Source organism: Conger conger, chromosome 7, assembly GCF_963514075.1.
Source record: "Conger conger chromosome 7, fConCon1.1, whole genome shotgun sequence".
Classification (NCBI taxonomy): Eukaryota; Metazoa; Chordata; class Actinopteri; order Anguilliformes; family Congridae; genus Conger; species Conger conger.
In genome coordinates this window covers 46,846,088-46,858,793 of record NC_083766.1, presented here as the reverse complement: position 1 = coordinate 46,858,793, position 12,706 = coordinate 46,846,088, and the positions used below count along the sequence as shown (strand labels likewise).

Genomic DNA, 12,706 nt, shown 5'->3' with positions numbered 1-12,706 from the left:
TGAAATTTACCTGCTTTCAAATATCAGCCACTTATATAAATGAAGGAATTAATAAATGATAGGTGAGCGATGTATCTTAACTGTACACGATCTTTGAACATACCTAAACAGTAAACGGAAACCATTGACAACTAAACCGGAAATGAGTTACACAGGATCCACACGGATTAAACGCTTCCATTTTGTAGTTCCTAGGTTCAAAAGTGACTTGATGTCAGGTAGTTAGAAAAACTGCGCTGTTAATGTCTGCGATGGTTTGAGTGAGCTTGGACAGCTAATTGAATCTTCAGCGTGTACGCTGCCTACATTATGTTAAAATATTTAATTCTGACGGTAATTTCTGCATATATTGCATTTCACAGTGTACAATACTATGATTTACTGAGTATTTATGAAAATACAGTGTCTCTGCTATTTTCGGTGGGAACAAGCAAAGAAGTCCGACTTTTACGAGAAAACGAGCTTTCATTTCATAACCGTGAATCGGACAGCAGCAAACTTTACCTTTCAGTACTGGGACAGGTTTTTGATGTTAGTCGAGGGCGGGAGCACTATGGACCAGGTGGTGGTTACCATTTATTTGCAGGTAAATAGTCGATTATTTTGCGTTCGCAATAATCAGTAGCCTTGGATAAGGGTAAGGAGGGCAAAGTGGAGCTTTAGAATGTAGACCGCTGTGTGTGCACGTGAGTTCGCCAATACATTTCTCACAGAAAACGTAATTTGTACTTCACAGTAGAGGTGATCAAACTTACAATAACTAAGTGCTAGCGTGATCTAAGCCTTTACTGGTCCCTGTACGATGTTAGCATGATGTAGCTAGCATACGCGAATAGCACAAAGCCATACAATTTGCTTTTTAACGGCACTTGGTCATTCGAACGATATAAATAAAAGCATTCTATTACGTTCAACGTTACCGAAAATTTCATAAATACACCGTACATAAATGGCAAAAGTCCCACCATAGGATTGTTTTAAACCTTTAAAAGTTATACATTTAATGAATCGTCATAAATTTCTCTTGGCCGCTATCGGTGATTCCGCTTGATCGGAGAGTTCAGTTGCTATGTAAATTACGTTAGAAGGATACAACACGGTTATTTTCTACTTAAACGTAGGCGCACGCTCGAGTGCGTTAATGTGATTGAAGTCTGACATGTCTATTGTCAAAATCCATTGAAACTATAAAAAAGTAACCAGGGACTTTGGACTTATAAGGCTGGACATACCGAGTATCCAGCGAAAATATTGACCTGGCTACAGTCACAGTTCGAACTGCCACCAACTGCCATGTATGAGCACGTGAAGTCAACCAGTAAAAGCAATTGTTGCGTCACCATTTTCGAGCTCCATAAATGTAAACAATGTCAGTGAAACCTGCCTATTTTTCAGTGCCGTCGGGGTCCAGCATTTAACATTGATGGAATGCTGGTAAAAATGAGCGCTTAAAGGCCACAGTCATTTCATCACATTAAAATTCAACCTAAGCAGAATTATTGTCCACAACACGTTAATTTAAGGTTAAACTGATATTTTAATCATAATATTCATGTTGATTTCGGTTGTCCTCCCTAATAAGGGTCAACAAGAAACACTCACAGTACAATTACTTGTACAGTTACAAGCCCTTTAAAGAAATTAGCTAACAAGTGTGACAGTATACAGATACACTAAGTTAAACGAACTTCTAATGATCACAGATGGAGAGAAATGAAGAAAGATTTGATACTGAACCGTTAAAATATGTCTATGACTGCTGCGGTGTTTGTGTACGCTTCAGGTAAAGATGCATCTCGTGCCTTTGTGACGGGCGATTTCTCAGAGACTGGACAAACAGATGATCTATCTGGTCTTTCCCCTCAACAGATAGTATCTCTGTTCGACTGGCTGGCCTTTTATCAGAAGGAATATGAACCAGTAGGTAAGTGTAACAGTATACATCGTGTTTCATGTGTTATCAATACAGCGGATGGAGAGCTTATGTGTATGGTCCATACCCAGAACTGAAGAAAAACTATTGGTAGGATCTGCAGCCCTTCAATTCACTTTAATAATATATCATCTGCTCCCTGTAACAAGTTTGTAATGACCAAGGATACCCATTTCAAAAACAGGTTAATTACTCAATCAGATTGTTTATTTGAAGGCAGGCTGATTGGACGATACTACAACGAGAACGGTGAGCCCACAGCAGCCTTGCAGCAGGTTGAAGAGATTCTGGCGGAAGGACTAAAACTCAAGGCTGAGACCCTGGCTCAGAGCAAACTCTTCCCTTCCTGTAACTCTGCTTGGAGTGATGCCAGCGGTGGAAGAGTGTGGTGCACCACAATGAGGTGGGCTACAGATCCGCTCAAATGCACTGCTCTGCAACAACTACGACATGATTTGCTGAATGAAAAAAGGAAGGGTTTCATGACATAACATACCATCATTTATGACAAAGCACACCTCATTCAGCAGCTAGAGATCTTTTCAAGCTGCTACATAGAATTTGGTGTCTTGATATAGAAATCAACAAGATGCATCCCAGGAACAGGGTTGGTTACCACTGATCTAGGGGAATCAAGTTTGGGCTGAGTTGCCTACCAGTTCCTGCTCCACTTCAGCTAGATCAGAATGATTCTCAAATCTTAAGTAGGTCAGTGCCACAAAATGTCTGATTATGTTACAGACAATGTAACTGTGCCTGGCAATGATGGCATTTTCAACATTGGGAAACGTAAAAAAAAAGTTAAAAAAAATAAAATAAAAAATACCTTAAATGCTGTAGAACAGCTGCTAAAGAGCTAGACACAGATTGTGTTATACCATAGAAACCGCTGGATGTCCTTTCTAATAGTGTACATCCAAACTCTTGGTCCTGGAGAGCCACAGGGTGTGCTGGTTTTTGTTTCCACCTTCATATCAGCAACCAATGAAGAATATATAGACTTTAACATGGACTGCTTGATTTGACTTCCTTTCCCAAACTAGCTTTCTCTGAGTCAGTTCTGTGGTTAGTTCTGAGTTTTCCATGTTCTGTCCTTGTAGCGGTGGGGTGCAGAGGAGTTGGGCAGGTGTCCCCAGAAAACTGTTCTCCCCCGGAAGCAGTGGCTACCGCTGTGTATGTGTACAGAGCGAAGACCCTACAGCACTGAACAGCCCCCTACTAAAGCAATTTGAGGACTGCCCCTCTCTTGCAGAGTCCTGCCGTGTTAAAACCTTGTGAACCGGTCCACACCTCATATTCAAGCACAGCTGTGAATAAGAGACAATGGCTTAGGGGTTTCCCAAACTCAAGCCAAGGGCCTACCTTGCATATGCTGGATTTTGAAAACCTATATTTACACGCTTCCCATATGTTTGTCCTTATACGAGTCTCAGCAGAATACTGATTTGGAGCATTGCCATCTTTTTTTTTACTCTGCATTTAGTCTAGTCTAAAGTTTAGCCTCAGTGAATTTATGTCCACACTGATTTTCCCAACATCATATTAATACCTTAAAAACTGTAACATTTTTGTAAAGGGATTAGTTGCATCGGCATGAACAGCCAAGATAGAATATCCAGAACTGACCAAAATTCACTAGCAGGTCCTAACATTAATCTATGCAAGCAAATCTTTTTTTTAAATTTTTTTTTTTACACACAATACTGCTTTGGGGGAAAACTGCCCGATTCTGAGCATTTAACAGCTTGTTATACTTGAGACAGCATATGCAGCAAGGCTCAAGAACCAAGTTTGATACCAAGCCATGATATAGACAATGGGCCAATCCAATGGGAAAGGTGCTAGATATTTGGGTTTTCTTTCACTTGAGGATGCTGCTCAGCAGTTCAGCTAGTAAAAAAAACATTCCACACGTTCATTGATCGTCACCAAAGTACGGGACATGTCTATGGAACTGCAAGTGCTATTGCTGCTGTGGCATACTGACATACATTTGTAATACATACATATACATTTATATACATTTATTTAATAAAATGACACTGGAATGACACTGGCTAACTGCAATGACATTCTTAAATAAATACTAGAAGTCTATAGCAGAATGACAATGCACTTTTTAGTTTTTTAAATTTATTTTCAGGTTTAATTGTGAATCTTGAGTTAATATTTGAACTACATGTATTTATGTCCTAGGAAATTGACCTTCATGCACTTCTTGTGTTCCATTGATTAAAAATGTTTTTTTATGTTTAAGCTTAGTTCTGATCAAGGTTTGGAATGAAGAAATATGAAATGATCCATTTATGTTCAAGTAAATTGGTAAATCAAGAAAAGATAAAATATTTTATTTTTAGCTTATAGTATTTCAAGTAATCCTAAAATTCCACACACTGAATACCATTCATTTGTAAACAAAAATATGCAAATTAGCATTTTTAATCTTCAGGTTTACTGTTTTATAATCAAAGTATGGAATAAATGAAGAAACAGTAAATGATTTTGATGACTAGGTTTCTGTATGTAATAAAAATTCTAAAATTGCTTAACATCTATTCAAGCCATCCCAATGCAAACATACAGGTTTAGGTTCCCTAGCGGTTTGACCCTTCATGTTAATAGCCAGACATGACTTCTTTAATGGTTTGTAGGTATATGATTATCAAATTTGTAGTTTTCAACTACAAATTTTGAAACTTTGTGGATATTGCATCTGTGTCACTTAGAATGTGTTAAAACTGTTCCCTACCTGAGAATGCAAAGTGAACGAGACTGTAACAACCAATCCCAATAGAATTAGACCCCTACTTCAAGTTCAAGTGACAAAAACGATGACATTTGATTTAGGTGCTAGCTTCCTTTAAAACCATGACTCCAAGCTCCTGTACCATTGGTGTCTGCAAATTGCATTTTAAGAATATGTTGTTGTAAATGTTGACAGATGTTTACTGAAATGTGAGTCTTTGTCTTCGTGATCATTGTCTCACATTGTAAGTCATGATATGTAGAAATAGTCTGATAGCCTGCTGTTAGAAGATATAGAATCAGGTCAATCAACATTTGGTCTCTCTCTCACATACACACAATCTCTGGTAATCCAAAGGTAGTAATATAAAAAGACCACTTTAATTGAGCATTGCTGTGCACTCAACGTGTTCACTCCAACATGTAGGGAGAATAAACATGGCAGTTATTCTGAAAAATAATTGTGAGTCAATGTTGCAGTCTTTTTTTATGACCTTTATGTAAAGTTGTCCTCCCTTTTGTTCCAAGAATACTAGAGGGACAGACAGGCTAAATATCTGAGCTAACAGATACTATACAATGTGCATAAAAGATTAACAATGTGCATAAAAGATTAAACAGAGGCAAGTTAAGTTTGTCACATCGACAAAAAGCACAAACTGCATTAAGTACAAAACAGTTGTAGTGGTCAAAAATATTATACATTTATCTGTACAATTTAACATCTAGAGCGGACCATTGACCCCCGCCCCATTCTCTCACCCAAAATGATCAGAAATGTCTTGTAAATTTGATAAAGTGCACCAGTTTAGCCTAGCTATAAAGAAATTGTAAAGTCATTCACAAAGGATTACAAAGCCACTTGATGCAATTTGATGGAATTTAACAATAACTTCTTAAGAGTGACAAATCAACAACATGATTAAGGCCCATAATAAATGGAATGTATACTTTGGTGACCTGGGGAAAAACCAGATATCAAAAATGCAGGCTACAAATGACGGCTAATGCAGATGCATAAAAGTTTTACTCATTATCAAAAGACTAGGATTTGTTACTCTCAAGTGATACAACTAATGTTCACCCTTGTATTTCCAGAACTAATTCCCAATTCTGGAAGTTTCCCAGACAGCTAGGAATTGGGTCACATTGACTGGAGACAGCCCTGTTCAGTTAGCAAATTAATGAGCCATTATTTAATGAATAAGTGTATGATTTATGCAACATAGCACAGAAAATAGATAATATATATAGATATTTGCTGTAAATTAATAAGAGTCCACTGAAAAGTTACTTCCATCCCATGGACATTATAACATTTTTTTATTTTTTTATTTTAAAAGCAAGATAAGCGAGCAAAAGATTCTGGCGATGGTGCTTTATATACTGCACTACTGTCCCTTCATTTATTTAGTGTCTTATCTGCATTGCAATTAAGGGATCGTTAATTCAAAAGGGCCCACATTTAGAGTAGTAAAAATGTGAAATTAAAGCTACATTTTCAGGTTTCAGAATTGCCAGAATATAATACCAAACTATTTAAGGTACATCTTATTGGCAGGGAAGGCCCAATGTTTCATTTCGACCATTCTGTGACTTTCAAGATTCTTAAGCACTCCCCCAACAAGAGCAGGGACAAATTACCCCTCCCATCTCTACCCTCCGCCCCCCTCCCCAAACACTGCAGTTCCCCCACCCGCAATACTCCCCCAACCAGCTCTGTCGAGGAGCCATTGGACTTTTTATTTTTCTCCTCACACAAATTACTTTGATCACCAGACCAGACTATTAAATTCTACTTGAAAGTCCACTATAACGTATATAATTTTGAAAGACTGGAATAGTACAGAAGTAGTGGTCCAGAGTACTCCCCAGGCCTGTCTGAGGACGGCCCATGGGCCCTCCACGCCGGACCGCATTGCCGGAGCGCCCGCCAGGCACGGTGGGCTGGAGCGAAGGAAGCGGGTTCATGGCGGCATTACGACACACCCCCCAGAGTCAGCACGTCGAAGCAGATGTCGCACACCCGCACTGGCTTGTTCAGGTCAAACTTGATGATGGGGATCTCCTTGATGGAGCACTTGTGGCAGAGCAAGCGTCCACAGTGGCGGCTGGAACGGTAAATGGTACATGGTTGGCATTTATATAGCACCTTTATCCAACGCGCTGTACAATTGATGCTTCTCATTCACCCAATCTTACACACGCATACCGATGGTGATTGCCATGCAAGGCACCAACCAGCTCGTCAGGAGCACTTGGGGGTTAGGTGTCTTGCTCGACACCTACAGAGGCCTTTAAAAGGCCCGACTCAAAACTCACCAGTGATGTTTCCGAGTAGTCACACCAAACTTCGCGACGCATTCGTAACAGTTTGATCCATCGCACCATGGTGGTTCTTTGGACAACATGTCTTCCAGAGAAACAGGAAAAGGGGGACAGGAAAAGGGATAAATCTCAAAAGTATTGCTGACTGGGACTGTAATCTCAGAGGCCTCTCCTGGCTGACATCACTTAAGAGACCAACTCACCGAGGAGTCTGAAGAGCAGCTGCTTAGTGGCGACCTGGTAATTGAAGATGTTGATGCCCTGGTTGTTGTTAACCCCCAACCGAGCCCCCGCCCTCACAATGGCCCGACAGAGATTAGCGTTACCTTTCATGTAGGCCAGCAGAAGCACTGTAATCAAGAGGGACAGCGTCATAGTATCAGCAGAAAAACACAACACGGTATCGTAGAAAAAATAACTCTTCCCCCCCCCCCAACAGAATCAGCAGGTACTCGGGTACACTAATCACAGGGTGAGGTGAACAGAATTACCACTCACCTGTATTCCCCTCACTGTCAGGTTTGTCCAGAGGATACTCGGGCATACACTCCAGGAACAGTTCAAAGATGGCTGCCGCATTCTCCTTGCCATACTGGCCCAAGACATGCATGGGTGACTGACCCCTGCAAAGAAAAAGGAAAAAAATAAATAAATAAAACTTACAGAAACACCCTCACTAATGATCACTGAGGGATCTCACCGCCTTGCTACAAAAATTGTGTAAGAAACGGTGGACTTCTGTGTTAAATTCAAATGTACTTAATGCTCTTCCGGGTAAACAGAGAAGAGAACACTGCTCACATTATGGATGAACTTTGTGTCACTTCAGTGTGGATATACGGCAAACAAAACACTTCAGGTACTGCTTGGGTATTACAACAGGTCAACTGTAGACCTGTGCTCCTCACTCCTGGTCCTGGAGAGCCGTGGGGCTGGCTTTTGTTGTTACTCAGCACTTCATTGAACAATTAAAGCAGTTAAGTTACGCAGTTAACTCACCTCACTTGGTTTCTTGGGTCTGAATTGGTTGCGCATATTAAGGCAAAAACAAAAGCTAGCCCACTGTTGGGCTCTCTAGGAGCAGGAGCAGGAGCGAGGACCACTGCTGTAGACACTCGGTCATAACAATATAAGAATGACAGTAGGGAAGATCACCTAGTATCATCAGAAGGATGAAAAACTGGCCCCTGAAGAAGAATGCATGAGGAAAAGCGAGATGGTTCCCTGAATGAAAGCCCCACCTGAGGTTGAAGGCCTCTGCGTCGATGTTGGACTCGGTGAGGAGGGCCCGGACATTGTTCAGCCGACCCTGCATCACCGCCAGGTGGAGAGCTGTGGGACCACACAAGCTACGTCACTAAGGGCGATTCCCCGCTCTGGTTCAGTAACAGTACTGTGTCGGGTTGCACAGAACACAAGTTTTACCCTTAACCCTTTTCAGTCCCAAGCCTAATATGAAGTGGCTCCACCCAAATGCCATGGGGCTTTGGCTTTTGAGAAAAGGGTTGAGTAGGGTTTTAGGGCTCAAAATAATAGTGTAGCAGTCATTGATTGGTTGAAAAGGTATAAGTTTGAGAGCGCCCTCTGGACAGAAAGGGTTAAGGAATGATTTTCCCTTACCCTAAACGTGTTGCATATAATCGCTCAAATATTGGGTATGGCAAAACTGTATCGGATTTTCTGTATTAAAGACTTTGTGTATTTGACTTACAGTAAGATTCTGTTGCTTATGTTTGGTAGCATGACAGAAAAACTAACGCTACAGTATCTCAGAGCTATCACTGGACACAAAAGTTCCAAGGTACATTTTCGGAAGAGGGGAGAGGCACAGCTCCCATTCCAGTCCCCACCGTTGTTTCCGTTCTCGTCCACGGCAGCGAAATCCACCCCGTTCTCCAGCAGCACGGAGCAGATGGTGGGCAGGTCCTGCTGGGCGGCCAGGTGCAGGGCGGTCTGCCTGTGTTTGGTCAGCTCGTTCACTTTGGCACCCGCTAGCAGCTGCACAGAGCCGGACACAAAGGTACACCCTCATTCACACCTTGAACTTTTAATCTGAAGAAAACAGCTATCAGTCTCAAGGGCCATCCACACCTAGAATGATAACTATCACTGTAACGATAACAATAATGATGCGAGCATCCACACTGATGAACGATAACATTCTGTAAATAGTCTCTCTGCTCTGTCAATTGGCATGTGATGCTCTGTAAATTTGGTTGGATTTTGATTGGTTATCAAATCATGCATCACTGTCGTCATCACTATAGTTGTGCTGTGGACTCCTTGAGTTTTTTTTTTTTTTTAAACTGAATGTTGCTTTGGATAAAAGTGTAATAAGTGTATCTATATCTGAAGAGCAGACTGATGTCACACAGTAGGCATATCAAATAAACTGGATGACCCGATTTTCATTACCAAGTTATTGATTAATATAAAGACACAGACACTAACATTTTTCTTTGAAGATCTTCTGACTTTTTGGTCAGTTCATTTTAAACAGAATGACAGGAAACAACAAAGCCACAGGGTCAAATGTGGTTACTGAATACATGTCTGATTAATACTCTTCATGGAGTAGCTAGTCTTTTTTCCTAGTCTTTCTTTCAGTAAATGTCTGACTAATATTCATTACATTACATTACATTATTGGCATTTGGCAGACGCTCTTATCCAGAGCGACGTACAGTTAATTAGACTAAGCAGGAGACAATCATCCCCTGGAGCAATGCAGGGATAAGGGCCTTGCTCAAGGGCCCAACGGCTGTGCGGATCTTATTGTGGCTACACCGGGATTAGAACCACCGACCTTGCGTGTCCCAGTCATTTACCTTAATCACTACGCTACAGGCCGCCCCATATTCATCACTGACTGACTAATGCTTCTGTTTGGCTGACTGATGTGGGGCATTCAGGTGAAGTCGATTTTATTCCTATCGTGCTTCTTTACAGACAGCTCTCACAGACAGTTTTGCAGAGTAACAGAAGGGCAAAAAGGGCAAAACCAGGCTAGAACCCCCAAATAACAAGCACATAATAAATCCCAGGCCGGGTGGCTGACTTTCGCGACACTGCGGTGTGAAGGGGAGCCTTTACCAGGTTACGGACGATGATCTCGGAGCCGGCCTGCACGGCCAGGTGGAGAGGGGTGAGTTTGGCAGCGTCCTGGACTCGGGAGTTGACGTTGGCCTGGACACTGATGAGGAAGAGGACGCTCTCGATGTCCGAGTTCTGCACCGCTATGTGGAGGAAGTTTCGCCCTTTGTTATCCACCTATCAGAAGCAAAAGGAACAGAACAGAAATTGGTGGCACTGAAAAAGTAGCCTTTTCAGCTTATCTCTTCTAGAGCTTAGTGCCGACAATAAATGCATTGTGTTTAGAATTCAACACTGATCATAAAAGAGTCATGATCAGGGATGTAACCATTAAGGGCACAAAGGTCATGTTTTTAGTATCGTTTCCCCCCCATTTCCTAAGCCTATATTTAATTTAATTCTTTAGAGAAGCCTGTAGCCTAGTGACTAAGATGCATGACTGGGACCCGAAAAGTTGGCAGTTCAAGCCCCGGTGCAACCACGGTAACATCTGCACATTTGCACCATAAAGGGGGGGGGGTAAAATAAGAGCCAATCGCAGCAGACCCCTTCACCCAAACCTACCTCATCCCCGCATTCAGAGTCTCTAGAACCTGGTATTTCTTAGGTTCTGACTATACTCTTGGGCACAAGACAATATGGACAGATTATCCTGTTTTCAGTGAAATCTGGTCGGCAGTGAGACGAATGGATCTTAATTTGTCAAACGTATTTCCTTCTTGGCGAATTTAGATACAGTTGAACTGATGATGATGCAGCTGATCAAATCCTTTTACAACAGATATTTAGCTGCCGCTTTTATCCAAAGAAGTTTATAGTTGCTTAGACCAAGCAGGGGACAATCCCCCCTGGACCAATGTGGGGCTTATTGTGATCTTATAGCAGCTATATCTTAATAGTGGCTTGAACCACCAACCTTATGGGTTCCAGTCATGCAACTCAGCCGCTAGCCTACATGCTGCCGCCATTTCACGGCGCAATACCCCTATGTCCTATGGCCCATTTTCAGACCGGGAACTAGCATTCAGCCCTGACCTGTTCGGCTGCCCCAGGCTCCCTCTTCAGGATGGCCTCTGCCGCCTTGTTGTTCTTGTGGGTCATGGCACAGGCAAAGGGGGTCATGCCCTGCCTGTCGCGCACGTTGAGCCGGATGTCCGGGTGCGAGATGAGTAGCTGGATGATGACGCTATGCTGGTTGCTGATGGCCACGTGGATGGGCGCTCTTCCCTCCGCGTCCTGGGGGCAGGGAGGGGGAACAGACAAGTTGAGGGCCAGCGTGGCCATGGCTTCCTTCATTCATTTAAAAGGCACCAAGGTTCAGACCTGTCAAATAACTAGTTTTGATTACTGCCTTTGAGAGACAGACCAAGTGATTTGTAAGGAATTTTTTAGCAAACTTGCTCATTAACAAAACATAACATAACGGTGAGAACAGGCCATTCAGCCCAACAATGCTCACCTTTTCCAACCACTAAAGTGAATTTATCCTTTGGAAATTTCCATTTATGCCCCATCGTGCTGCTAACCAAACTCACCCTGAAGAATCGCCTGTAGTTCAATTTGTTAATCCTGTTAATGACTTTTAGAAGACTCAATCAAATCCCCTTCTCTGAAACTTTTCCAGCACCTCTATATCTTTTTTATGGTGTGGTCCCCAGAAATGCAGACAGTACTCCAAGTGTGGTCTAACAAGGGTATTGTATAAGGCGAGTATAACTTCCTTATACAATTTATACTCAATATGGCTATGTAACCTAGCATCCTGTTAGCCTTTTTTACTGCTACCACGCACTGACTAGAACCTTGAAAGCTTTGATCAACCATGTCTCAGTAGCCTGCTCAGGTAAACAATAGGAATGTTCAATCATTTCCTTAAGTTCAATCAAATGGCGCTAAACTCATTAGACGCTAGTGCTTCTTCCCACAAGGCAATGACCCCAGACAATCACCAGTTCTCTTTCTTCTTAATGATGTTCCAGTTTGTTTTGGTAAGCCTATTGTTCAGCCCATTGGTTGACTGCATTTCTTATTTCACAGCCTCAATGGCTTTCCGGACTGTCATTGGCACAACTCCTCGTGTTGACAAACAGCAATAAGACAGCAATCAAAAGCCTAAAATCGAAAATAGATACTGAAAGCTTTCTTACACCTGCACCAAATGATTGAATACACCAGACTAATCAGAAACAGCTGAGAAGCCAACTGCTGCAATTACTTTTGGTCCCCTAAAATGAGGGGGACTATGTATAAAAATGAACCTAAGTCCCACACAGATCACCCAATACAGCATGCATTTTAACCTCATACTCATCCTTTCATTTCAAATCCAATGTGCTGAGTACAGAGTAAAGAATAGAAATTGTACCACTGTCCAAACACTATGATTGCACTGTAAAAATGTTGGCCTTCCTTTATTTTGGAGGCTTTTCGACACAAACACTCAAAGGGAGTAAAGGATATGGACATTCAAGGGTTGTTTTTGGAAAATTCAGTCTTGATTTTTGAGCTTTGTTTGATTTGAGCTTATATTTCTTGAAAATCTTTTGGGAAACACAAGATGTAGTTTGGCATTTTCTTTCATTCTTTTCTTTTGTGACTGTCCAGAAA

The 12,706-nt window shown here is 41.7% G+C and overlaps 2 protein-coding genes across 5 annotated transcripts in view; one reads left to right on the top strand and one right to left on the bottom strand.

Moving 5' to 3' along the window:
• The first annotated feature begins 195 nt into the window (after positions 1-195).
• LOC133134135 (neuferricin) lies at positions 196-5,139 on the top strand. 3 transcript variants are annotated; one of them, XM_061250581.1, is made up of 4 exons: positions 196-333; positions 1,870-1,924; positions 2,150-2,336; positions 3,034-5,139. In XM_061250581.1, the coding sequence occupies exons 1-4, from the start codon at positions 310-312 to the stop codon at positions 3,209-3,211; spliced, it is 444 nt and encodes a 147-aa protein (XP_061106565.1). In that variant the 5' UTR covers positions 196-309; the 3' UTR covers positions 3,212-5,139. The 3 variants fall into 3 exon arrangements, with proteins under 3 accessions (XP_061106565.1, XP_061106563.1, XP_061106564.1); XM_061250579.1 differs by having other exon boundaries at positions 202-586; positions 1,784-1,924; XM_061250580.1 differs by lacking the exon at positions 196-333 and adding an exon at positions 457-586.
• A 1,241-nt stretch (positions 5,140-6,380) lies between these two features.
• ankfy1 (ankyrin repeat and FYVE domain containing 1) overlaps positions 6,381-12,706 on the bottom strand; it is a 29,435-nt gene continuing 23,109 nt past the window's right edge. For both annotated transcript variants that reach the window (XM_061247725.1, XM_061247726.1), the window contains exons 18-25: positions 11,135-11,335; positions 10,100-10,276; positions 8,857-9,004; positions 8,248-8,338; positions 7,505-7,629; positions 7,210-7,356; positions 7,001-7,091; positions 6,381-6,789 (exon numbers count right to left, since the gene is read on the bottom strand). In XM_061247725.1, the coding sequence (XP_061103709.1) occupies positions 6,657-6,789; positions 7,001-7,091; positions 7,210-7,356; positions 7,505-7,629; positions 8,248-8,338; positions 8,857-9,004; positions 10,100-10,276; positions 11,135-11,335 (1,113 nt within the window). In that variant the 3' untranslated portion in view covers positions 6,381-6,656. The remainder of the gene's footprint in view (positions 6,790-7,000; positions 7,092-7,209; positions 7,357-7,504; positions 7,630-8,247; positions 8,339-8,856; positions 9,005-10,099; positions 10,277-11,134; positions 11,336-12,706) is intronic.

Coding starts and splice junctions, on each gene's coding strand:
- LOC133134135 (XM_061250579.1), top strand. CDS start 310: ATGTTAAAATATTTAATTCTGACGGTAATTTCTGCATATATTGCATTT. Junction 1,925..2,149: donor GAAGGAATATGAACCAGTAG/GTAAGTGTAACA, acceptor GTTTATTTGAAG/GCAGGCTGATTGGACGATAC. Junction 2,337..3,033: donor GTGTGGTGCACCACAATGAG/GTGGGCTACAGA, acceptor CTGTCCTTGTAG/CGGTGGGGTGCAGAGGAGTT.